Here is a 25,445-nt window from a genome sequence, read left to right on the forward strand (position 1 = left end):
CCGCTAGGGCCGCCTCAGGCTCCACCGCCGCCACCGCCCGTTCCTCACGGTGGTGGGGGTAAAGGCAATAAGCAATACAATGCGAGAGTCAACGCAGCAGCTGCTGCTGCCAGGGAAGATTGGAGACGTGAAGGCGGAGGTGGGGGTGGTGCCGTTGCTAGGGATGACTGGGGACGAGGGGGAGGGGGAGGGGGAGGGGGCGGGGGCGGAGATTGGGGCGCTAATGAGATTCCTTGGCCGATTAATCCGCCCAGTCAGGGAAGTAGCGATGCAGGATGGAGCAACACCGGAGGAGGAGCATGGAATAGCAGAGCAGGTGATGGTTGGGGCGGTCAGCCAGATTCTAGGTGGGCTGATCCCGCGGCTCAGCAAGATTACAAGCAGACACAGAAGCAGGGTGGATGGATGGGGTGGGGCGACGAAGCCAGACGGTTACCAAAGGTGACATTTGACAGTGCTATACCCCCATCCCCAAGCTCTACTGGGACCAGGGTCACCTTGTCTCAGCAGCAGCGATCTCAGCTTTTGAGTTCATTGCTCAATAAGCCGCCACAGAGCCAAACTTACCAGACAGCTGTTGCTAGTGCTGCTGCTGCCATCCCCGGTCAAGACAGTTATTACCAGCCCCCAGTTCAGCAGGACTGGCAGCAATACCAACCACAGCAACAGGAATACCACCAACAGCAACACCATCATCAACACCAGCGGCACCAATCGCAATACCAGGAGCCTCCACCGCCACCACCACCCCCTCCTCAGCAGCAACAGGGCGGGGGAAAGAAAGGGAAGAAGAACAAGCAGCAGCAGCAGAATCAGCCAAAGCAAAAACAACATCAAAGCAAAAGTCAGCGGCGGCAGCAGCAGCAAGAACAGGAACAACAGCAGGATCAATGGGGTGATTGGGGCGATGGTTGGGCCGACACAGCCGAAGACAACGGATACTACGGTGAAGAGGATGATGGATGGGGTCGTCGAGTACACTTTTCTCCTCAGTATCAGTCTCAACGACCTCCTGATCCCGATCCTGCTTCTCTTCAGCCGGCAGCAGTTGTGGAGAATTTTACTGTCAACGCTTTTCCACCAAACCAGCTCGGACTATCAACATACAACATGCCTTCGAAGACGCTTGCTTATGCTTATCAAGGCACCAATACATCTATTCACAGTGGGCCGCCCGCGCGCAATGTAATGCAAGATTATGCCGATGTTCGTTTCATTGAATCCAAAGGGATTGCACTGGAGGCTGCACAGCGTGCATTGTACAGCAAGTCTCGCCTGGCAAAGGACAGATTCCATTGGATGTTCCCGCCAGACAAAGATGAACGTGTTGCAACTTTACTGGCTTGGATACAGTCAGTGTCTTACGGTTTAGGTTCTTATGGCGTAAGTACCAATGTTAACCATAACCCATGGTTCTATTAGTGAATCAGTCGCTCACACTCGCAATCTGGCTGGACTTCCTTGCAGTTGCACAAATTTCTGCAGAGCCGTGAACGCGGAGCTCTGGTAGTAAACGCGGACTACCGGCCAGCGAAATCACCAAACGAGCCTGCCTTTGACTGGCTGACTTTTGATGACTTGCAGCCGACGATGGATCGCATTCTACAGGAATCAGTGGCATTCTATGACCCATCTGTCCAGGTCGTCGTTTTCGTATTGCTCCCTTCGAAAACTGGCAATAGCTTGGCTATTTGGAGACGCAAGATAATGGTGCCCAACAACCTCCGGTTGGCTTATCAATCCCAGATTACACAGGCCTTAGCCGCATTGCGAAAAGATTACATCGTACATGTTGATGAGTGCGTATTGTGTCTTGTTTTTATATTTATATGTGAGATATCCACTGAGACGATATGATGTGATATCCATAGGTTACCTGAGAAAGAAGAGGCCAATAGTTCTGCACCCTCGGATTTTCCAAAGAAAAAACGCAAATGGTGGAAATTTTGGTGAAGGAGAGTGGCAGTTTTTTGTGGTGTATGATTACTGTTGCAGTTGCCTCCTCTTTGTACTCACACGTAGTAGACATTCATCTGGAAGATCCCGATGATGTTATCACAGGATTGTAAGACTTGTATTACTAATAACCCCCGAGCAGCTTTAGCCATGTATACCTTGAACTCCCCGCTTAACTTCGTCCATGACTGGTACCGCACTCTCTGCTGAGCTTCCAAGCCTGCTTAGTATCACCCCTGTCATCCGTGATGCATATGCCATCATCTTAGAATTTGAGCGATCTGCCCAAAATGCCAAAACGTTAATCTATGCGAGGATCCTAGGTTACCTCATGCTAGAAGGGCCTTCAGACCAAGCTCGTGTAGCTATTGCACGAGAAGTCATTTCTTGTGCGGGAAAAGGTGCCTTGGAAACTAATGGGAAAATGTACTACGACCATTACCTTCGCGCATGTAAGCTTCTCTACTTATCTGTCCTCCCCCCACCCATTTGAAAGATACTCAACAGTCAAAAGAACCAAAGGTCACACTCCCATCCCCTCCTCGCACGTTTCACGGCCCTCTTTTGACACCTGCAAGGCGATGATATTCGATATGTTAGTCGAGGCTCCTCAGGCACATCAAGATGCCAAGAAGAATGTGAGTGTACTCGTCGTGTCATTATTTTGTAAGTCACAAACCGTCGGCCCTTTCTAAGGCTCTGATTCGGGACGGCTCTTGCTGCGTTGTTACAGGAAATTATGAGCGTTCCATGGTGGAAAATAATCAGGAGCTGGAGAAAATGGCCGATGATGAGGGCAAAGGCTTGATCGTAACGAATTGTGCACATATTTTCGCTGAATCCACCAACCTGAATATTTCTGGTGATCAGAAGGGCGGTATCAGGGTACTCTTCTTCTCCTATTTGGATGACATCTGTATGCTTATTACGGGCATAGCATCACCATGCTGCTTCCATGTGGGCTGTCATGGATCGGTTTGGCTACAGCCAGATTCCTTTCGACCTCAATGGCAGCAATATCCATCGTCTGGAAAACATTTTGACATTGGATGTTGGTGTGCATGCCTCGTTGTGATGATGAATTAAAGCTCTGGTTTGAGCCCACAGTGAGTGATTTACCACCTGGTGTGCATTGCGCTTAGACTGAAAATCCCAGGGCACACCCAATACCTACAAGCTCGAGGCACCTGTGACATTTACAACTCAGGATACCGAGAAACTTCCACTTCCATCGCCAGAATATCTCAAAATTCACGCTGCATGCGCCAGGGTTGCCCATCTATCGGGAACTGGGGAGCATATAGATAAAATCTCAAGTGAGCTCGAAGATCACAATGTTCTCTCCGAGGATGGGGCTTCTGCAGACGCACTCGAACATGCCCTCTTTCCTTGGAGTCAGCAAATCCAGGTCTTCTGAGGATATTGGTTGCCTTGTAATTACCGTTGGAATTCGTTAGCAGAATGCACATATGACATGAATCGAAATGTACAATTGGTATCAATAACTCAAAGTACATTGTCTGAGATAACTATTACATTTATCGGCTACAAAAGGTGATTGAAATAGTCCATACAATTCTTGAAATATCGATCCCTAGATGAGGAAAGATGTCAGGAATCCTTTATGTACCGGAGATTAGGTCCCTCATACATAATTATAGTGATGGACTCACCTTGTCCGTTGTGAATGCGGCTTTCTGTATCTGCATCGCAAGCGCCCGCAAGCGCTCTACCCCATAATCATCTGCTTTCAGGGGTGAAGGCCCATGACGAAGCTTGTTTTCGTGCATGAAAGCCGCTATATCAGCTAGAGAGACACCCAGATGAGACAGCACAGTAAGACGTGTCCTGTGGATGGCGAGGGAACAATGAGAATCGCAGCATCCAAGGCGATGCAAGAAGATATACTACTTGGTGACTTTGCTCTCTTCTAATAGTTTATGAAGATGGCTCTGGATAGCGGCACTCTCAATAGCATATTCATCCCGGGTTGCCTTCAGGTCACAACGCAGCTCGTCCACTTCCTTTCTTTCTGCCTCCAACAGAAGCCTGGCGCGAGCTAGCTCGTCCTTCCTGTGGGAACTCTGGAGCGCTAGGGTCCTAGTGCTCCTTTGTAATTCCGATGTAGTAGTAGTCAAATCATCTAGCCTTTGTTGTAAAACTGAGACGCGTCTTCTCATAAAGGCATAGGGCACGAACGCGAAAGGCAAGATGAATATCCCAAGAAGTGCAAAACGGGTTGTAGCTGATTGACGTCGAGCTTGAGGCTGTTGAGGGGATGTAATATCGGGTGAACTCAGATGCTGATTACCCGTGAGATCGTGTCCTTTCTGCATTGCCCAGGAGATGTACTGCCAGTGTGGGGTTAGAATGGGAGATGTGACATTGACAGACAGGTAACTGAGAAATGGTGCATGTCAGGTGCAAGGCAGTACCGAGATCCGAATGCATTCCGAACCGTGCTTAGGTAATGCCCATACGTCTCCCACTGGCCATATACCTCGTTGCAAGATTTGTCGTTGCAGACACGCTAAACCGCTCCAGCGCTCGCGGGAGATGCTGAATATTAGCTCTTGAATACCACGCGCCTCTTTTTCATTTTTCTTTCATTCCAAGAAATGTCTTCGGAGGCGCCAGTCGCTTCACAGGCTGCCCCCGATCCGGCACCTGGTACGCCCGCTCAACCTGTCGATGATGCTGCTCGGAATGTTTCGGATGACGTCGACGCTGGTGCTCGTGAGAGCACAAAACCAACCAAGGAGAAAGAAGAGCAGGCTCTCGAATCCCACGAAGTCATTGAACTGCAAACGTTCAGCGAGAGGAAGGCTTGGATAGAAGAAAAGATCCAGGTAATTTTGGTTTTTCGCCATCACTTGCTGTGCATTCACGCATTTATCCAGTTTCTTGAGAAAATGCCTCCAATAGAAGTGTTTGTTGGCATTGATGCCATACGCACCTCCGCGGAGCTGATACCAGGCCTACCCACGAGAGTGGAGCTACAGGGATGGCTCGTTGAACATGATAGAATCGAGAAGGAAACCGAAATATTCGATTCTGGAGAGCTCAAAAAGCTCAGGAATTTCACGAAAGGTACGGTCACGATAAAATACTCTCGTTGGTCCTGTTCTTATCCTTCATAAGCTGCAACGCAGAGACATCTCTCACCAGAAGACACGGACCTCATTGAGCTAACTTTGACAACTATATATGAGCTGGACAAGTTATTACATCTTCTACGAGATCGTTCGGAGAATTTGGATCTCCTTGGCGTAAGGTTGACGTGGGAAGAGCACCGAATGGCAGCCTGGTCAGACTATCACAAGATATTTGGAGATATTCAAAATTTCCTGGCTAACCGTGCTCGGTGGTCTGTGTCAACATACGAATCCATTAATAATCCAGAAGCGGCTCCTGTTCGAAGAGGCTCAGTTGCTTCTGTAACATCAATGGCCTCTGACTCTTCTCTCGGTTCGACTCAGGGATTCTCCCGCAGTGCTCGATTTAAACTAGCGGAACTACTGTCGAAGGATGCAGCTCAGTTTGCCGGCAAACTATCGTCGCTCAGGCACGGAAAAATATCTGGAGCTGGCAAGGCACTGGACAAGCTAATAGACCATAGCCGAAAACCAGTTCCGGAAGAGCTACTAGATGAGCAGGATAGACTAGAGGATAAAGGTATTAATGAGATGGAAAATGTTGGCAAGTTCATACTCAATGTGGTCATGCAATGGCGAAAGTGCTGCTTGTCCTTTGGTATCATTAAGGCACAATGCTAACATACTCAACAGGGCAGATGAGATTTATGTGGAAACGGCCAAGGACCTAGCTACTGCGCAAAACTTATTGGAGGAAATCGAAACTGCGAAGCTTAACCATCCCACAGCTCGTCAGAGCTCTAGCTGCGTGTCTCGTGCAGACGCTTTGATTAAAAGGCTATCGCTTCGTGGTGATCCAGCTTCTGCAACTAGTACCTTCCCGCGTCCATTGCATCCTCTATTCCCCGACCAGGCAGCCTTTAACGACTCTCTTACTCGGGAATTATCCGCAGAAATAATCGCAGCTTCAAGTGCAGCGTCAAAAGTCGAGCGTGCAGCGAAGGAGTATCGTACAGCCTATGAAGCTGTGAAGGATGTCGAAAACCTTTCACAAAATGCAGATGATTTACTCGTCATTCTCAAATCGGTCACCACTCGCTTGGAAAATGGAGTCCCGACCGACGATGGAGACGGTTCTCCTCCAAATATGATGTCCGACGAATGCTTCCAGCCCACTCGACATTCAGCCTTTCTAACTCTATTTCCGTCGATCGTGCAAGAATTGGGTAAAGCTAACGAGAGGTTCGAGGTTGTGTCGCGGACCTATCGCGCTGCGTTGTTGAACCTCAATCGACCTGGAATCGAAGCCACCTTTAGAGAAACTGCTATTGCTCAACTCGACGGACTAGTTATCGAGCGAGATCGTGCTCAGAAAACTTGTGCTGTCGTCAATGCACGAGTTGGGCGGCTACGAGTAGTCAGGAAAGTGTGGTCTACTATGGATAATATTTTGAAGGAGCTTGAAGACGTTCAAAGGGAAACCGCCGACATGATGGACAGGCAAAGATGGAAGCAACAAGACGGACGTGATGCAGAACTTTTGACGCCAGAAACACCACCCGCTGCTCCACTTCCCTTGATATCTTCCACTCACATAGTCGAACAGCTAGAAGCGATGCGTAATACCCTTTTGCAGGATGCTCAGGCACCGCTGTCCTCTCTGGCAGGATCTTTGGAAGCCCCTTTGAATGATCGTCTTTCTCGCAGTTTAGGTGGATTGTACCAACGTATTGATGATGTGAAGCATATGGTGCGACTCCTGGAGTCTATTCGAAACCAGGCCACGAGGATGGCGAGTATCCGGGACGAAGTACATGATTTGCAAATACGCACGGATGACTTGAAAATTCGTTATGAATCCGAAATTCAAGACATACTTTCCAGCCAGTTATCTGGCGATGATCTCGTCAAGTCACAGTCAAATCTCCAAGGCGATGCCGACATCATACGGCAAGCAGTGCAGACATTTACCGACAACTTAGCACAACGAGTACCATTTGTTGCACAAGTTCAGTTTGATCGAGGTTCTCGCGCTACATATGTCAAGAGAAAATTTTCATCTGGAAACCTCTCGCTTGGTGTAATTCATACTGGTGCTTCCATCGAATTGCCCTTCACTTTGACCAGCATTGACGATGCTGCTCGTGCTGATTCGAATTCTTATTCTATGAGGCTTGCGGGGGAAATGCAAAGCCTCGATAGGAAGGCAGAACATTTTGAACTTGCTCGGATGGCCAAGGAAGTGGATGCTACACTCTCATCTACTACCAAGGACATGCGGGAATTAGCTCAGGAGCTTCGTACTTGGCGCCATACACTGTACTCAACTGTACAGCAAGTAGACATATCTGAAGCCCTACATTCACTCGCTGATAAAGTGGATAAGTCCTCACAGATGCACCGCTCAAGGTTATCGCGCTCACTATCCGTCTCTCGAGAGGTTATTCGACAGATGGACTCCATCTCATTCTCCAAAGATCAGTCTGTCCATGATACCTTGATTCTGGCCCGTCGGCGGGCCGTGGATGACGCCGTGGAAAAGCTTACTTCCTGGAGTGACGACGTTTCGACATTGAAGGACGAAATTTCCAAGGCTCAAATGGCTGAAACTAAAAGATTGGATGACCTACGAATAGCGAAGGAACGCGAGGCAGAGGGAAAGCGACTACAAGAAGAAAAGGAACGTCTTGAAGACGAAGAAAGGGAAAAGGCAGAGAGAGAGCGCATTGAAGCCGAGGTAAAAGCGAAAGCCGAGAGGGAACGTCTTGAAGCTGAACACCTAGAGGCTGAACGGGAAGCAAATGAAAAACGCCTGAAGGAAGAAAGGGAACGTCTTGAGGAGGAAGAAAGGGCAAAGATTGAGAGGGAGTGTCTTGAAGCCGAGGCAAAAGCGAAAGCTGAGAGAGAACGCTTAGAGGCTGAACGGGAAACAGAGGAAAAACGGTTACAGGAGGAAAGGGAGCGTTTGGAAGCAGAGGAAATAGCCAAAGCTGAGAGGGAGCGTTTGGAAGCCGAGCAACAAGCGAAAGCTGAGAGGGAACGCTTAGAGGCAGAACGAGAAGCAGAGGAAAGGCGGTTACAGGAGGAAAGGGCGCGCTTCAAAGCAGAGGAAACAGCCAAGGCTGAGAGGGAGCGTCTGGAAGCCGAACAACAAGCGAGAGCTGAGAGGGAACGCTTAGAGGCAGAACGGGAAGCAGAGGAAGAGAGGTTACAACAGGATAAGGCCGAGCTGGAACGCCTGGAGGCTGAGCGGGTGGCTGAGATAAAGCGATTACGAGAGGAAAAACAGAAGACTGAAATAGCAGAGCTGGAATTGCAAACGTTACAACAACAGAAGGGCGCTAAAACCTCCACCTCTGACAACTTTTCGCGTGATGTAGAAACTAACTCACCAGTGGTAGATGAAGGTCAGTTTTGTGCAGCTGTTCTCCATCGTAAACTAATGTTCAGAATTAGATGTTTTTGGATTGAAACTTACTCCTTCGCCGACAAAACCTAATTCAATTCAAGGAGAAAATGGTTTATTGGCCCGCCTGGTCTCATTACGAAAACGCTTACGTTCCATCAGTATTAATGAAGTTGCCAGGCCGTCAGCAAACTCGCCTTTAGCCACACATCTTCCTAACCAGGAACGCTACTCGAAGATGGATGCTGAGTTTTCCTTTGTCATGACTGAAGCAACAAGTTTACCCATTTCGATAACGGACTTGGCCAGTGACTTGGAACTACGCTCATTGAAAGCAGAAATCGAGGCGTCAACTGAGCTGATGCAGCAAATTCGTTTTCTAGTCGACGTGGCGGATGCTGTACACCTCTGCGATATGGCTCTCAGTGACCTTTTGGAACATATCGATAGTTACCCTTCTCTACCGATTGGGCGATTGTCGAGCTCACATGTATCACCAGCTCGCTTACCCCCAGAAGAGCAGCTTGCTTCTCGGTTAGCATTCACCAAAAGGATGATTGATAACGTAGCTACCAAGCTCCCCGCCGTTAAATACGATCCTCGCGCTTTATCGGAACACCAGCGAGTTGTGCAGACCTGGAGCGAATTGGAAGAAATGAGTAATGATCGCCTCAGTGGTACAAAGTCTCGTCCAGGGAGCGTTGTCAGCTCTGGTCGAAACAGCAGCGCCTCGATGGCCAGTAACAACCTCTCCAGTCAAAACGGTCACAAAAGGAAACAAAGTTACTTAAATCTATCAGCGAGGGGCGCCACTCGAGGAAGATTTTTGACTCCCAACCATCCCAGTTCACGGCGTGCTGCCTCTGGCTCTTCCGACAGTAGGCCAACCAGCAAATTATCTATGTTGTCATCAGCATCGAGCCGTTCAGTATCAGGTCCCATAGCTTCTCCATCTTCTACTCTGTATAGCTCCACTTTTGCATCTAGACAGCGTACGGCTAGTTTAACATCGCCAGCCCCTTCTGTTATAAGTTCAACGAAGCGCACTTTACCTTTCACAAGCCGTCCCCGTGCACAGACTCGTACTCGGGGCTCTTCTCCAACACCATCAGAAGCTTCATCACATTCTCGTTCCGTCGTTGGACAGGCTCGATCGTCAACTTCTATGTCGACCTGGGCTCGTGCACCCAGGCAATCTTTCCCGACAGCTCCAAAAGTGTCGGTCACACCTCCAAAGAAAACACACACCGCTGCTAAGAGGGCATACATCGCAAATCCTAAGAACAAACTAGATATGGCAGTGGGTGATGTCGTGAATAAGTTGCCCGTCAATATCAATGTTGAGGTAGTAGCAGAAACGTGGAAAGACCAGAGTGGGAAATACTGGATAGGGGATCAAGAACCCAAGTTATGTTTCTGCAGAATTCTACGTTCGCAGACTGTTATGGTACGTGTTGGTGGTGGATGGCAGGAATTATCAAAGTGAGTTTATTGATCAATTGTATTGAGCCTCTATTAATATCTTCGCTTTAGATTCATCAAGGATCACTTTGCAGATTTATTCCGAATAATGCCTCCAGAATCTCCATCTCGCTTTGGGTCCCCCCGTTTTGGATCCAAAGAAGAAAGATGGATCAGCTCTGCCACTTTACTGGAGGCACCCGAAATTATGACGACCCCGCCTCCACGCACCCCTGAACCTAGGGGACCGTTTGTCCCATCCTTCGCGATATCAACTCCAGGCGGCCACAGTCCCCACTCGATGAAGTCAACCCCATCATCCGGGTCGCCACTAGCTCCTTTGCAGTTCATGAGACGCGCAGATATAGAATGCCCGGCTTTTCGTCCCGTTACGCCATCAAAGACACCCACCCATCGTCCCCGACAAAGCGTCCCCAGTACCCCTGCTCGACACTCAGTTTGGAGGCCTTAACTGTGATGCTCTTTACTTTGTGGACATTATCTTTTTACCTACTAATTATAGCATTCGTGTGCCATGTGAGTACATTGAGTTTATTCTGTTAATGTTTACCTTGTTTTATGCTTGTCCTGTCGTGTACCTGTTTTTGTTTGTAGATGTGCTGTCAACAATTTTCATAAGGACTGTAACGCATTCATTTCCAATTACAATGGATTATATTTTAAATTGTTTTGACCTGACCGACAAGTTGCATCACTGCGAAGCTCGAGGCAACATGAATTACATTGAAAAGGTGAAAAGGGCCGTGGTGTACCTTCGTCAGAGTACTCATAATAATAAAGTAAAAAAAGTATTCGTATTACAGTTATAAAGTGTGCAGGCTAGGGCCAGTAATATAAGTGCTACAAAGATTGATACCAATGTCTGTTCTTACAGACAAACCAAAACACGTGCTGCTCCTCGCCATCATCAAGAGCAACAAGCTCATCGGATCTATACGAGTGTTTCGATGGTTGCAAGTTTGGATCACTGCGCCGCTCAATAGCACCATCCCGCATTAGATGGTAAAGTACTTCAAGGACCTCTTGCCTATCGTAAACTGCTCGTAGTCGCCAACGGAGATCAGTCTGTCAATATTTTTACCGCTCAGAAATCAACGATATTGCTACCAAATTTGACACCTACCTGAGAAATACCGGGTCGGAAAACAATGATACCTATCACCGCTCGGAGAGCTGCTTTCCAATCATCGCCATTTTGATGCCCATGGACGTCCAGCCAACGGCGAGGGAGTACCAATGTTCTCGGATCATCGGATGTGACGACTGCCCAAGACCCCACAAATTCACTCGCCGAAAGAACCGGACGCGAATATCCGGTCCAAAATATGAGTGGAGGCGAAGCATTTGTCAAGTAATCAATATGTGCTGTGACTAGATCACTCGGTGCATCCAGCTCGGACTGCACCGAAGAGGATAGAGGTGAACTACAAATTCAACTCGATACACATAAAACATACCTGGAGTTGATCTCTGGTTACTCCTTGTGCTCCAGCATCAAGCACCACGCCCCGAGTACGTCGTATTATATGAACGTCGTCCGCGTCAAATCGAGATAATGTCACGGCAAGACTATCCTCAAGACAAGCTGCACAATCTACGAAGCCTTGAGATGTCTTTCTCTTACAAACCGCAACAAGTCCTTGGTAAGATTCTCCGTGGTGAGACCCCCCGTGTTCACCGTCCAGATCACCTTCAAGGTCGATGTGCAGTATATCAGGAGAAGATGTTACGCTGGAGAGAGGATCATCAGTGCTTTGAGGGTGGAAGTGGATATATATCCCAGTCTCCACGTCGTCATCATCTGTAACAATACTTTCAGAAAAGATTATAGACACTAGTAACCATACGTACCGGCTTTCTTGCTATTCCATTCCAGTCTTAGGCGAGCAGCCCGAGCCTGCTTCAAATCCATTTTAAACTCAACCTATTTGTATGCCGATGGAATGCGAAATTTTGAACTCCCATTTATAGAGAAAGCGAGGAAAATATTACCTTATCTTCTGAAGTGAGCTGTACTAAAGATGCAATGTCACCGTCGGCAGCAAGAAGTGGCCATTCATCCCACTCTTCCAGCCGAGTAGCCAAGACCTCTTCCAAGGAGGATGCATCATGAAATATGTCTCGTGTTATAGGCCCTCCAATAGCGTTTTGATTTCTGATACAATCAAAAGTTTACGGGTGTAGGACAGTCAACGGAAAATTTACTCACATATCTGATATTTTTAATGTCCTTCCTGGTTTTGGCTTATTGATGTCTCGTACGGTCTTTGATAACACCCCTCGGCCAAGAAGATTTGGAATTGCTAGAGACACAGCTTGATCGCCCGCGTTGTGCAAAAGTCGAGCGCCCGCATCTATGTCATAGCTCTCGGTGGAGGTTCCAAATACCATCTAAATTGAAGACTTCAGTCGACTCATTCAATATTTTCGGTTGTTTTACCTTGAGCGCTGCTTCTGCAACCTGGACCGAGTCGTCTCCAGGATTCACGATATAAGGTGACTCGTCAGGAAGCATTGTAAATGCTTGACGTAGAAAATACTTTTCGCGGCCCTCCTCGACATTGACGTTCCACAAGAATTCCCATGAAGGATTAAATGGAGCGTTCTCGATAACTTCATGGTCTCTTATAAGCAGGTTAACAGATGCAGGGAGTACCTGGTTTGTCTCCTGTTGCACAAAACCGACTCTCCTTATATGAAGAAATTCATGAGCCGATCCAAGAGTGCGGCGAGACACTCACAGAGCGTTCTTGTCTACATGCTTCCGTAGAAATTCGATGTGTTTAATGATGTCAAAATTAGAAGGACTTCGCGGATCTTCATCGGGTAACAAGCTTGTCCCTCTATGCTGTAACCAAAGCTCGTTCCATTTGTCTTCAAGGCGCTTTAGGTATGCATCATCTCCTGCATTTTCCCTCATATGTACAAGTCTTTGTCGAACGGAGTTTCGAGGAACCGCAGGAAAAACCTGCTCGAGAGCAGCCCAATCCAGCCTGATGCCATTTCGACAGCGCGCTTTTATGACTGCAGATGCATCACGAGCGAGTTCATCGTAATCTCGGTTCCAGATGAATCTGTGACGTCTTTGAACCGTCTTATCTTCCGTATCTCCTGTGACAACGTTCAATACTTATTACAAGACATCAAGTTGTTAACTAGGCTGCCAACCATGCTGCATATTATTGTGTGCTTTTATTTTTCCTTTGCGTTTCTTGATACTCGAAAGCGGTGGACCTTGTTGAGAAATCAAAAACTCAATTGATTTTTCAGGTGGATTCGACACCAGTGGAGGCGGAAGAATGTCCTGAGGACGGATGAGCCTAGATGTTTGCATTGGTAGCGTTAGAACTTTTCTTGACACTATCTTGGCTTCTTTCAGCGCTGCCTCAACTTCCGCCTCCCACTTTTGCAGGTCTGTTGTTCCGCACTGTAAAAACTGAGCACGAAGACGACGCATACGTATACCTATAGAACCCTTGAGAGGTTCGGGATGTAGTCTTTGTATTAATGTTTCCCAGTCACGCTCCCGCTGCAATTTTGCCTCCTCAGCCTTTTTCTGCAGCAAAGCTTTAGCCTCTATATTTTGTTTGGCATGTTCTTCCGCAAGTTGGCGCTTCGATTTACGTTTGATTCTCTCAAGTTCGTGGGCTTCTTTGTCTCGAGTTTTAGAAATATAGTCTTGAACTGCATGACAAGGTGCACTGATAACGCGACATATATGTTGTAGCTGAGATCCTCCGCTGGCCTCATCAGTAACTGTTTGGCCTGTAGTCTTGTCCATAAATGTCGTAATATATTGCTTTTGATGCCAGGTGAGGACATAATTAGAATTCCAAGAGACGTGCCGACGCAAGGACCTTGATAAGCTCGCATTCGCATTCATGGGGCCTGTGTGACCTGACGTAGGGCAGACTATGGCTTGTGCATGTTCGCGATTCATGCAAACATCGTAAAGTTCTTGCCAGTAAGCAACACCATCCATTTGGGAAACTGTAGAGACCGCCTTCCAGAACGGAGGGAATGTTTCAGATAAGGCCCAAAGGTGGATAGGTGCTGACGTATTAAACTTCCAATACACTGGCGCCGACATTGAAGAACTGATATTCCATTCTTCGCTAGATGCAATATCAAATGCAGTAGGATGGTCGCCTTTTGGTCCACACGTAAACTGAGGATGATTTGTTTCCGAAGCTTGCAAGGGAGTTGCCAGACCTAAAGAGCTCAGGATATCCAAAAGATCTAGAATGCGGGACCGTGATCTGGAACGCCCAACCTGTAGCGAGGTATGGAGATGACTGGGCAAGTCCTTTACAAGTGTGTGACGGCCAGCGTCTGACTCCAATAATTGCTTGAGTTCCACATCATGATCAAGTACTGAGACAAGAGAGCAGTAAACGGAGACAGAGAGATCTTGACAGTAGTGCGACAAATGCAGGATTCGATGTTCGCGAGATATCAGTTGTGGAGACTGAACAACACTATCGAAAAGTGTGAGGGTAAGGAGATGTAGCTCTCGAACCCTCATAGCTTTTCCAACTATAAAGCCGTATAGCTGGGCTAGCGTCGTTCTTTCAGTAAGAAGGACATCTCGGATAGTATCATCATCATATGAAAAGAGCTGTTCAGCCCTCGTGACGTTCATGCTCCAACGCTCCTTACCGCCTTCTGTGGGCTCTTCCATCTGCAAAAGCTGCAAGGGCAATGCGGATCGCTGCGTCGAGGAACGACTGGAACCATAGTCTATGGGCTCTTCGATCTTCTTTGCTACTGGTAGATGAACAACTGGAGCACTGCGACTGAGAGTATGTAGGAACTCAGATATATTGCCTTGTGGGGTGTCCGGAAGATAAACCAAACAGGCTGGTCGATTAACGCCGCTTTGAGTGATGATAAATGTCTTGAGAAGCTTGACACGTCCACGGCTTTCCAAGTTACTCAATGCCATTTCAGCGGTACGCTTGTCCAATCTGGTGCCCACTGGAGCACTAGTCGGTTCAGCAGCCTGGCACATGGCCTCGATGAGAGCCATATGAGCCTCAAAGAACTCTTTTGTGTGCAGATTGGCGATCCCCCCGAGGTTATGTATAACGCGAAGAAGTTCATTTTCGCGGCGAAGATGGGATACATTAAGCTTGGCACGAGTCGCTTTGTCGTTTTGGTTTCCCTGAGATTTTTTTGCTCGTTTCGTTTGATGCTGACCTTCGGGTGGTTCGTCATTTTTTCGTTTATCGATAGAACTTCCGGGTATCGACATAACAGATGGTACAGTGACAGTTGGGGAGGGGGGTAGTGTATCGCCCTACCAAAACGATTTAGAACCTTTCGTCTACACACAGAATTGTACTCACGTTCGCTTCAATATTTTGAGCTGTTTCCACACAGAGAGAGCCTGGGCCAGGCTCGGTTTGATGTGCTTCTGCCTGTTGATCGACTGTCCGATTCGAATCTAACGTATTTTTGGACAAAGAGTGCGGAGGAGACACAAATGAGACAACTTGAAATGTGGATATGTCTTCTCCTCCTCCTTGGGATACATCCTTAGGCAGGTCTCCTATAGCGACAGAACGTGATGGCGCCATGCTGGATTCCTTCTGTGGGGACAGAATGGCATCATCATAAGCGTTTACCCCCAAAGTTTGAGCTTCTGCGTTTTCTTCGCTCTCTCCGAGGACACCTTCTGGTACCTGTGCAACAGACATTGAACCATCACCTTCCTCAATCGATATGATTGCACCATGTGAAGAAGGTTCTGTCAGTGGCCTACTAACTAGAAGGTCCGACGTCTCCTGGTTCACAGTACCGCCAATCTCAATTTCTATAGGAACAGGGCCATCAGTGACTTTTGGTTTCTTCTTAGGCGGACGACCACGTTTCTTAGGCGTTGGTTCTTGAGAGGCTTCGGCTGGGAGCTTTTTTGGCCTGCCTCGCTTTTGTGGGACGGCGGGTGTCGATGTTTGTGTAACTGCACCACCGGCCGCGCCATCCTGTGCCGCCACTTCACCAGTCATACTATCCATCCGGGGTTTCTTGCGTGGGCGCCCTCTCTTGGCCTTTGGAATGGGTTCGTCTGCACCTTCTGGATCGTCATCATGCATCTTGCGCTTTTTAGTCTGAGATGACGATTTTCCTTCTTCTTTGGATTTGTCTTGATCCTTGTAGAAGTCTTGATAACTCCGCAACGAAACTTCGTTGTCATAAAATAGGTTTATATCTGTGGAAGCGAAGTCGCCTGCACGTAAAAAATCTACACTTGCGTAAGTAGAGCTCGCGCCGTCGAAATTTTCGGTTATAGTAAGCGTTTTGTATGCAGCTACAGTGTAGTATCTGTGCCGTCGTTCGCGACCATGGGTTTCCATGAACCCTGCCGTGCCTAAATCGGAAAGGTGGGGTGGAGGCTGATCTCTCTCTGCGCGAGTGAGAAGGAGTTCAATCGTGCGCTTGTCGAAATGGCCTAAGCTAATGGACATCTCCTAGAAAACAATGAGGTATCGTGTATTACGAACAGAAGAATGGCGTACATTCAAAGTCAGGCCTCGGGGTCCGGCATCTTCAAGAAGGTCGGCTATTTGCCTGTGTATAGTGCGATTTGCCTTGACCTCTGTGTGGTCAGCTGTGATATGAAATCAGTATCTGAACATTACTTCGGGTGCATAACGACCTACTGAAAACGTCGTTGATCATGATATCTTTCTCGTCGTCGTCGTCCTGTGATTGAATAACCAGACTATCGTCCATTATTTGGTCTCTATCTGGGGTAACTAAGCGTATACATTTGACATTACGATCCCTCTTGCTGGTGCTAGGAACAAGAACCCTTTCGATTACGCCTTGCTGTACAAGTTCCCGAAGTCGTGTTTGGAAGAATCGACGGTCTGTCTTGGTAGGATTAGCGAAGCCCTAAAGAAATTGCCGCGTGAGTCAGGGCACATCACGGTTGAGAAAAAGTACGAACAATAGTCAAAAGAAGATTGTTAGAAGCGTGAATATAGTTTTTTGAAGCCTTCAAAAGCTTCACAATGCGGTTACGAACAAGCGCAAGACTGGACAAGTGCCGTTCATCTATTGGATCGAAATGCATGCTTGACGAAACACCCTTCTCAAGAATTGGAGCATCCGAACCACTCTGGAAAATCTCTCCCCCTTCGACAACTGGCTGTTCCCCCTCAGCTTCCTCATCGTGGATCTGTTGCCACAGTACACTACGTTCAATAAAATATTTGTGGACGCAAAAGTTCGTGCCAACACCCCCACGCCGCGCTTTTTTGCTATACCATTGTTCCTGTAAGCAGAATTTACTCTGGAGTGAAGATGGTACGCACACTAGACCAAGCTCGACAAGCTGCTTGATAAGATAGAAGCATGTCTTCTGATCGTATTTGGTCTTTTTGCCCAGATCAACAACACTAATACCATTTTCCCGTCCACGAGTGATAAACTGCAGTGCAGTATAGACCATTGGGCTGAGTTTTGGTGGCTGGGAGATTTGTCTGAATCAATTCCTACTTAATTATGAATCGGAGGAGAGCCTACTCGGATATGAGATCCAGTTATGGCGGCGAATGATGTTTGAGGGTCTACAGCAACTCTCAGGGTATCTCCATACCGTACTTTTAAATCCTCCAAGGACCTGAAATTGGCGTCTGGGATTAAATCAAGTGACGGAGGCGCTTCTTCGACATGCTCTTCTCCTTTGGCCAGGGCTTTCCGCTTCGCACTTATCTGCGGGGCCACGTACACTTCCGATACACCAGGTAGTATGGTGCCTATCCGGACTGTAGGTTGTCGCACTATAACTGACCAAATGAACGCACAAAATGCATCATCGATGACTTGTGGATGAGAGGTATCCGTGCTATAAAACCCGATGACGAAATCTCGTAGTCGAGAGACATCACAGCCTGAAAACAGAGTGATATTTAGTACTCCTGAGCATACTAAGATATACCAGAGAGCGGAAGAAATATACACTGGATAAATGGCACAGCGGGGATTCGAACCTTCTGCTAAGGTGTCGCCGCTCAGAACAAGGGGTGTGCTGTGCTTTACCAACTCTCTCCATCGTCTTTTTACGCGATGAAAACAACGAAAGGAGTAACTCACCTAGATCGCCATCGAAAGATACCTCTCGCAGACAATGATGGATGAGTTCGTCCATTTTGATAGCGGTACACGAAACGTTATCCAATTATGCTTTTCACCACACCACGAGATATAATTTTCAGCAAACCTCAAAAGAGTTCAAGGTGGGAACCGTGATTGCTGGTGTCGATAACTTGCTCGCGCCGTCCTTGTCGTCGTCTGCACGCAACCCGAGGACGAAAGGTGTGACAGATGTGACGTCACGTTTTCTGCAAACATTTCAAGTTGGAACTTGGCACCATGACTTTACTCGTCTGTTGTTCAGACTAAAGCTTGAACCAATAGTAGCTTGTAATGGCGGTGGAGCCAGCCTGTTTGGATATGGTACGTCATTATTCTTGTGCCCTACAGCATAATTTCTGACAGTGACTCTCTGCTATTGCTATTGGGGTCAATAGAACTGCTGAAAGGCCTTTTTGCATATTCACTCTATTGATGTTGGCAATTATCGCTATCTGTGGTATCGCATTCAAGTTAGGTCAAAGTCAGAATGGAATGGATGCACATTTATAGTAATGTAAAATCTGTCGAGAACGATTCTGCAGTTATTACATTACACCATTGGCTGTGATCGTGATCGTAGGTGAGCTGGTCTCCGCACGATTCTGGTACAGGTTCCACTATGGTCCGCTCAAAAGAGGGCCGGAGACAAGGCAAATAACTCAACAAAGCCCTGTTGTGCGAGGCTTCTCAATCTACCCTGGTCGTATTCGTCTTCACACATAGAGCGCATATATACTTCGGACTGTCGATTAGATGTTAAATGGGTGGCCTCATCTTAGGAATAAAGCTGAACACGCCAGACATTTATCGATGAATGACAGTAACAGTACGGCTAACTTCAAGGTCTGAGAACAACGTTCTACTCGTGGCGCTGAATAAAGATGGCATGGGCAGTATCCGGTATATCATGAATTAGGAGACCAATCCTGAGTAAGAGATTGAGAAAGGTCAGTGATTTCAACTTGTTACTTCCACGAGAAAAGACTGAAGAAAATGCAGAAAGCATTGGAAATACTAGATTTGGACACGTTTGTTTGGTTCAGAGGCTGTTGCCATAGTCTTGTCCGAACTAAGGGTGGCGTGCAGGAACCCCCATTCGCTACCAATAAAGCTTGATCCGAGTGATTGAACAGTCGGCTTGAGACGGCACATTGACACTTTGACGGCTGGAACGGCCAGAGTCGGCATGAGAAAGAGGATAGGGACTTGGAGGAAAAATAATATCATTGCAATGTGCATCACAGACAACGCTACATCCCTAATAACTCTGTACTTACATGCCTCACACTCCCAATGTCAATGATCAAACTACACAGCCTCCAATTGATTGGCTATCCCTTGAAGGCCGCATCATCCGAGGAATTATGGAGGCTTGCATGCCTCAATGGCGAAATGGCCCTCGTTCATTCCAGGTTCAGAGCTGGGTGAATTCGTTAGCAGGCATATCACAACTGTTGATAATGCCTACCGGTGGGGGAAAACAGCAGTCTTCTATGGCCTGATGATGATCTTGTGTGAGCTGCTGAAGCATCCGGTTCCAGGCATGGGCTTGGTTCCAAAGTGACCAGTGATGTTGTTGGTAACACCCTTGACAGTGTTGGGTAATACACAGGTGAGTATTCACAGCATTGTCTAAAGAAAGCGAAAAAAAAGACTTACATACCTTTAATGTGAGGCTGCTGAAATATGCTCCCTGGACATTAATACTGTTGCAGTCAATAGTGACAGTGTTCATGCAGCACGTGAACAAGGTCGTAACCTGTTGGATGAAATCCGTTGCTGTTTATGGTCAATATCTATTTGGAGTCCGGAAAAATTAGATGCAGATGAATCAGATATAGTGATTAGGGATCCTACCTTTCGTGAAAACCTGGTTCTTCTGGGCGTTGATGAAGCACATTTTGTGACTGCATGGGGGGAAGAATTCCGAAAGGCTTACAACCAGATTGGGAGAATACGAAGAAGATTACCAGACCACATACCCTTGGTAGCCGTTACTGCAACACTTGCTCCAGGACAACCCCAAAAGCGGCTGTGCAGCACTCTTGGATTAAATAATGGCTTGTACTACTTCGATGGCAATCCTGTGAGCGCTCCAACATACATGTGGTAATCAAAGAACTTATCCATAGTTTGACCGGTTATCAATTCCCCGTGATTCTGTGGGCCTTGAATGAGGGCTCAAAAGTCATCATATACTGCAAGACCATTGATCAGGCCTTTCGGGTAGCGCTCTACCTGTGGAACTCATTACCAGTTGGGACACAGTGCTTGGAAAACATTCAGGTGTGGTATTCACTTACTTCAACATCATACAATACCAAAACACTGGATTTATTCACCAACAAGCCAAATACATGTGTTGTGGTTGCAACTGTTGCATTTGGGCTGGGAATTAATCAAAAGAATGTTACTGCTGTTGCCAATCTGGGCTTACCAGAAAGCCTTGACAGCTTAGTACAGCAAAAGGGCAGAGCAGGTCAAAATGAAGACATTGAAGCTGTGTGCGTAACATATGTGGAAGTGTCAGTTGTGACAAAGATTAAGGCCAACCTGTCAACTCTCACCGCGCAGCCTAAGGACCGGGATACAAACAATCCAGAATCATGTGGAAAAAAGAAACAGGGAAAGCCAAGAAAAGGCGGCTCAAAAATACCTAATAGGTCAGCGACAACAGCGAATAAAGCAGCTCCTGGAAAACACACCTTAGGAGTTTCAAAAGAGCCAGCACTAGGAGGCGTTGAGCCTAACTTGGTTAGGTTTCTCACTGCTCACATAACAGGTGCCTGCCTGCAAGCAACACTTAACACCATCTACGACAACCCTGGTCCTTACTCTCTTATGGACTGTGTCTCTGCCAAACGTCTGCATTGCTCATCATGCAATCATCAGCCACACCCACAACTGACTGCCAGCAAACACGTTGATCCCACAATCACATCATCAGATCCGATAGCAGCATCAGTTGAATCAAACCCAATCACAAATGCAATGAGGCCTCAAATGATCAAAGACCATATTGACCACGCCAATAACGCACTTCAACGGTTTGCCCGTCATTGTTGGTACAAAAAAAAAGGCCCACACTTTGATATCATTCCCCACTCTGCTTATTGGGATGGAGATATTCTTTCACGGCTCTTGGGCCAATTCTTGCTCATTTGTTCCTACAATATACTCACACTGTTACTTGCTGATTGGGAGTATCTTGAAGAAGACGGGCCAGAGCTTTATGAGCTAATTTCCTCCCTTAACCAGCGGTATGACAAGAGGACATCTACTGCAAAAGTGATAAGGAATAAGAAAGCAGCTGAAACTCGTGCACGGAATCAGAAAAACAAAGGTTTGTGCTTCTGTGGCACACTGCACCACCTCTTAGTCTAGACTAATTACTATAACAGATCTTTCTACCAAGCCATCTACGTCAAAAAACAAGGAGAATGTGGATGTCACGACACCACCAACATTACGCTCATCCCACCAAATATTCAACCAACCCTCATATCCCAACTCTCCCCCTCTACCGGAATTTATAACTGATTTTCCACTGCCTTTCCTTTTTGTACCTAGCCAAGCAAATTTGCCTGGTATACGTCCTCTACCACAATATTCTCATGCCTGTTCTTTCAAGCGAATATCTGAAGACCAATTGGCATCTGGCTCTCAGGTCAAACACCAGCGTCTGACTTGAAAATCTGAAAATCTTGGTTTTCTGCGTATTTGTGTTCACTACATCAATTTTTAGCCTTATTACATTAATAGGCATTTGGATACCTTCAGATTCACGGTGGCCCAATGTCTTCTATTTACATGTTGTCTGGAGATTTGGTAGGTAATGTAGAGGCATTGTGTATTTACAGAATAGCCTCATCGCCGGCACCCCCACCAGAGCACCTGCAAGATTTCATATACTATGCTTACACCTTCTATAGCAGAGGAGTCGGCCCTCTGGTCATTCAAAGCAGGTTGCACTAACTTGCGCCCTCTCTAGATAAACCGGCCTCTCTGGGACCTCAAGATGACCCCGCTGCGGTACAAACTTGTCAAGTTGGCTATCAGTGGGGTTGTTCCACGCATCGTCTGCTGCAGTGCCATCTGGCAGTGAGGCAGGTAGCGCAGCTCCACCATGTAAGCCAGCAATATCTCAGTGTGCTGTACTCCGTGCAATAAAACCATCTAACTTCCCACTACGTAGAATATCATGTCCTCTTCTAAAATCATCATGTGCGACAAAACCAGGATCACGCCCAGGACATCTTTTTGTCACCTGTTCCAACCTGAGGCGGTCCATGAGTGTGCGAAGCTCATTGTCTAGGTGAGGCGCTCCATGCTTTTTGGTCCTAGCATGCAGTGACACTGCCTCTTCCATCTCTTCTTTCAGACGCAAAAAAGCGAGGACATGCATTGAAACGACCCAATGGTAATAAGGATCTTCAAATGGCCAGCCTTTTTGTGCAACCATCTCTTCCAGCCAGAAGTTTGAATGCTCCCCCCACTACTTATAGTCGGAGGTGCTACTCGCTACAGTATAATGACTCCTAGGAGTACAATTGTGCTCATAGGAGAACAATGGTTACTCCATGGAGTGGTGGCTATGCTCCATGGAGAACAATGGCTGCTTTGGCAGAGACCGGGTTTATCCGGTTTTGTCATGTTTTAACTCTGGACTGAACTCCCACTTGAAGTTACAGAAATCAACTTTTTTGAGGTCACTTGGAGGTGGGCATGCGGCAAGCCTTGCCAGGCAATTTAGGCCTGAAGGATCATTTGGGAAATCTGTTGCCCAGTGTGCTCGAAAAACTCGGCTCAAGTCAGTCCATTTGGTGTGCCACAACTCCAACAGTGGTACAACACACCGCATTGACTCGAAGTCACCTGGCAGCATCACCAAATATTTTTTCAGCCGGCCCAATTGGTCGAACATTTTTCCATCTCCACTAAACAAGATGACCCGTTTGTTAAGTGTCTCTTCATTGATATTCATTTGCACATTCAAGAAATCATTCATAGCATCTTGCATGCCGCTCATATGCATCTTGTCAGCACTATTTGTAGCCAGGGGAATGACATTAGACCGTCTGGTAGTATCTATCTGGTGTTTTGTAATGGTCTGGTAGATTTCTTGCATCTGTGGCTGATATACCGACAGGGCAGGTACAAAGTCCATGAGAGCTTGAAGAAAGTGCACTGTTTGCACTTTACGGAGGTGAGCTCCATCAATATCGTTTAAGATCCCATCCACGCTGATTTTCGTTTGGTCTAGTTGCTGTTGGCACTGAATTAGCGTATCCAAATCAAATGCTTTGGGATCAACATTCTCCAGCTCAATGGCCGCACCAGCAAATCCCTTGATCATTTGGTTCTCGCGGCCTATTCGGGGGTCACACTTTCTCGCGAATGTCTGGACATTGTCTCCCACAATATGGAAAAAGCGGCCAAATCCTGGCTGTGTAGCCTGACAGAGTTCAGCTAGTTTTGAATGGGCCATTGTGGTAAGTGCCGCATATACAGTGTCATAGACTACTGAACGTCCTAGGCGACTGTCAACGCGAAAAAGTGACCGGTGGGCCTGTGTTGCAAAAAGATACAAGCCTCGGGACATAGGCACAAGGCTGGCATATTTAGAACGATTAAAGGTAAGTGCCATGATTGCGTCAAGTACGACCTGACCTTGATATGTTAATTACCGCATACAACAAATAGAAACAACCTACAATATTTTGAGGCCGCTTTTGGCATATAACCACCTGCTTTGCATGTTGGAAGTCGGGATTGGAGTATGAGGAGAGAATATGCCAGAAGATGGGTGCATTGTTCTCTGTGAGGTTCTGGAGATCAATGTAACTGAAGTGGTTAACTATTTCCCAGGAGATAGGTGGAGCTTGGATGTGTTGGGGGTTCTCAGGTCCTGCCCGAGCACGAACCTGTAGGCCTGTGTCACGGGCTATCATTCTATTGGACTCAGCCCGCACTAGCTTCACCACATGTACCACAGCCCATGCGGTAAGTGCAGGCTTTGCGTGTCTGATATTGTCAATGCTCATGGCCTGCATGTGCATTTCATCAGCCTTCGGGTCAAGGTCAGCACAATAGGAGGTGGATTTGACATTCAGGTAGATGAGGTCAAGGATGCTTGCTATGGATGATGTCGAGGATCCATTCAAGAAAGAAGTAACCATCTGTGAGTGTCTTTGGGACCGCTGTATCTGTTTTCCATGCTCATCCTCAAGCCGAAACAGATGGTGAAAAAAAAATCCCAGGGACCAATTTACTTGCCTGATCGCCTGAAGTACACTTCGAGTTTTTCATTGGTTGTTCGAGCTGGTTGGCGAGAGGTTTGGTGGTGCATTGTATTCTCCATTTTGTCGTAGAGTAGTTGTGTGCAGCACAGTGTGTGGATGCCTTACTACAGATTATCTGTCCTTTTTGAATGTACTCAGTGGTCTGTTCCTGCTAATCTGATCAACATGAGGCTAAGATGAATGATAAGGTAAACATGGGGCCTTGCATGAGGCTGATCCATACGATGGTTGACGTGCTGACTCGCTGAGTATCACTGAGTTCTGAGTTGCTGAGTTTCTGTTGAGTTTCTGCTGAGTTCGGGTTTTGGCGAAAAAGTTTCAGCAATTCGTGTTATTGACACCGAATGGGGGGCTCCTGCATATGGTGGTCGTTTGGTTATGGTTCGATGCCGGACACCTTTTCGAGACTCGGCTGCTTCTTTTTTGAAGGCCGATAAACTCTAATCTATCATCTTGTAAATAATGCATCGAGTTGAATTTCAGATGAATATCTGTGACAGTGATCAGTGTTTGCCTAGTTAGATAGACAGCGGTGTCGCATAGCCTTGGTCCCACAGCCACAGACAAGAAAAATCATATGCAAACACACATACATGCTCTCATGATATACAAGTACACTAATACACCGTGCGTATGACGCTTAGGGAAAGATCTCAACCTGGCCGTCACCAATGGTCTTCACCGTGCATCATCAAACAAGGGGCCTCAGCGGAAGCCGCACGGCTGATACCTGTGACGATAGGAGAAGTGCTCGCCCTAGAAATAAAGTATCAGAATAGTCCAGAAGGGAGAGGATGTATACATACCAGCCAGCGAAGATTCCAATATGCTGGGCCCTTGTAATCAGGTAAAACAGCCCTTGAATACCGACCTCTGGGACCTAGAAGGTAAAGCCATGGTAAGTTAGTGTGCGTACAGCCATCGTGCCAGCTGTGTTGAGGGCGGGCTGGGTGGGTGAGGTCGGCGTGGCCACCTGGGTGGAAGAGGTCGGTAGTGCAGGGCCAGCTGGCACTAGATGAGCGGCTGTGCCTGCTCCCGCGACCACAGGGCTTGCAAGGGCGG

The 25,445-nt window shown here is 47.3% G+C and overlaps 7 protein-coding genes across 7 annotated transcripts; 3 read left to right on the forward strand and 4 right to left on the reverse strand.

Annotated features, from left to right (window-relative positions):
* Positions 1–874: 874 nt before the first annotated feature.
* SERLADRAFT_460543 (uncharacterized protein) lies at positions 875–2,154 on the forward strand (the record flags this gene model as incomplete). The annotated part of the gene is made up of 4 exons (XM_007315353.1): positions 875–975; positions 1,039–1,383; positions 1,468–1,799; positions 1,872–2,154. 3 exons carry the CDS (start codon positions 1,111–1,113, stop codon positions 1,951–1,953), a joined length of 687 nt encoding a protein of 228 aa, XP_007315415.1.
* SERLADRAFT_435102 (uncharacterized protein) lies at positions 2,141–3,373 on the forward strand (the record flags this gene model as incomplete). The annotated part of the gene is made up of 6 exons (XM_007315354.1): positions 2,141–2,408; positions 2,464–2,594; positions 2,653–2,841; positions 2,894–3,007; positions 3,045–3,062; positions 3,113–3,373. The coding sequence occupies 6 exons, from the start codon at positions 2,141–2,143 to the stop codon at positions 3,371–3,373; spliced, it is 981 nt and encodes a 326-aa protein (XP_007315416.1).
* Positions 3,374–3,427: 54 nt separating this feature from the next.
* On the reverse strand, positions 3,428–4,375 carry SERLADRAFT_460549 (uncharacterized protein; the record flags this gene model as incomplete). Its single annotated transcript, XM_007315355.1, has 4 exons — positions 3,428–3,461; positions 3,493–3,576; positions 3,630–3,804; positions 3,868–4,375. The coding sequence occupies 3 exons, from the start codon at positions 4,290–4,292 to the stop codon at positions 3,568–3,570; spliced, it is 609 nt and encodes a 202-aa protein (XP_007315417.1).
* A 6,276-nt stretch (positions 4,376–10,651) lies between these two features.
* Positions 10,652–18,163, reverse strand: SERLADRAFT_446557 (uncharacterized protein; the record flags this gene model as incomplete). The annotated part of the gene is made up of 16 exons (XM_007315356.1): positions 10,652–11,004; positions 11,063–11,338; positions 11,397–11,740; positions 11,791–11,863; positions 11,932–12,094; positions 12,149–12,330; positions 12,380–12,629; positions 12,681–13,050; positions 13,108–15,103; positions 15,270–16,409; positions 16,458–16,549; positions 16,602–16,836; positions 16,892–17,204; positions 17,259–17,413; positions 17,470–17,837; positions 18,040–18,163. 16 exons carry the CDS (start codon positions 18,092–18,094, stop codon positions 10,780–10,782), a joined length of 6,237 nt encoding a protein of 2,078 aa, XP_007315418.1.
* A 769-nt stretch (positions 18,164–18,932) lies between these two features.
* On the reverse strand, positions 18,933–19,391 carry SERLADRAFT_381956 (uncharacterized protein; the record flags this gene model as incomplete). Its single annotated transcript, XM_007315357.1, has 2 exons — positions 18,933–19,028; positions 19,081–19,391. The coding sequence occupies one exon, from the start codon at positions 19,318–19,320 to the stop codon at positions 19,096–19,098; it is 225 nt and encodes a 74-aa protein (XP_007315419.1).
* Positions 19,392–19,465: 74 nt separating this feature from the next.
* On the forward strand, positions 19,466–22,186 carry SERLADRAFT_406462 (uncharacterized protein; the record flags this gene model as incomplete). The annotated part of the gene is made up of 8 exons (XM_007315358.1): positions 19,466–19,595; positions 19,677–19,693; positions 19,757–20,190; positions 20,214–20,367; positions 20,431–21,424; positions 21,483–21,748; positions 21,844–21,909; positions 22,073–22,186. 8 exons carry the CDS (start codon positions 19,466–19,468, stop codon positions 22,184–22,186), a joined length of 2,175 nt encoding a protein of 724 aa, XP_007315420.1.
* Positions 22,187–22,717: 531 nt separating this feature from the next.
* SERLADRAFT_435106 (uncharacterized protein) lies at positions 22,718–24,260 on the reverse strand (the record flags this gene model as incomplete). The annotated part of the gene is made up of 3 exons (XM_007315359.1): positions 22,718–23,536; positions 23,591–23,746; positions 23,796–24,260. The coding sequence occupies 3 exons, from the start codon at positions 24,258–24,260 to the stop codon at positions 22,718–22,720; spliced, it is 1,440 nt and encodes a 479-aa protein (XP_007315421.1).
* Positions 24,261–25,445: the final 1,185 nt, after the last annotated feature.

Source organism: Serpula lacrymans (assembly GCF_000218685.1).
Source record: "Serpula lacrymans var. lacrymans S7.9 unplaced genomic scaffold SERLAscaffold_4, whole genome shotgun sequence".
Taxonomy (NCBI): Eukaryota; Fungi; Basidiomycota; class Agaricomycetes; order Boletales; family Serpulaceae; genus Serpula; species Serpula lacrymans.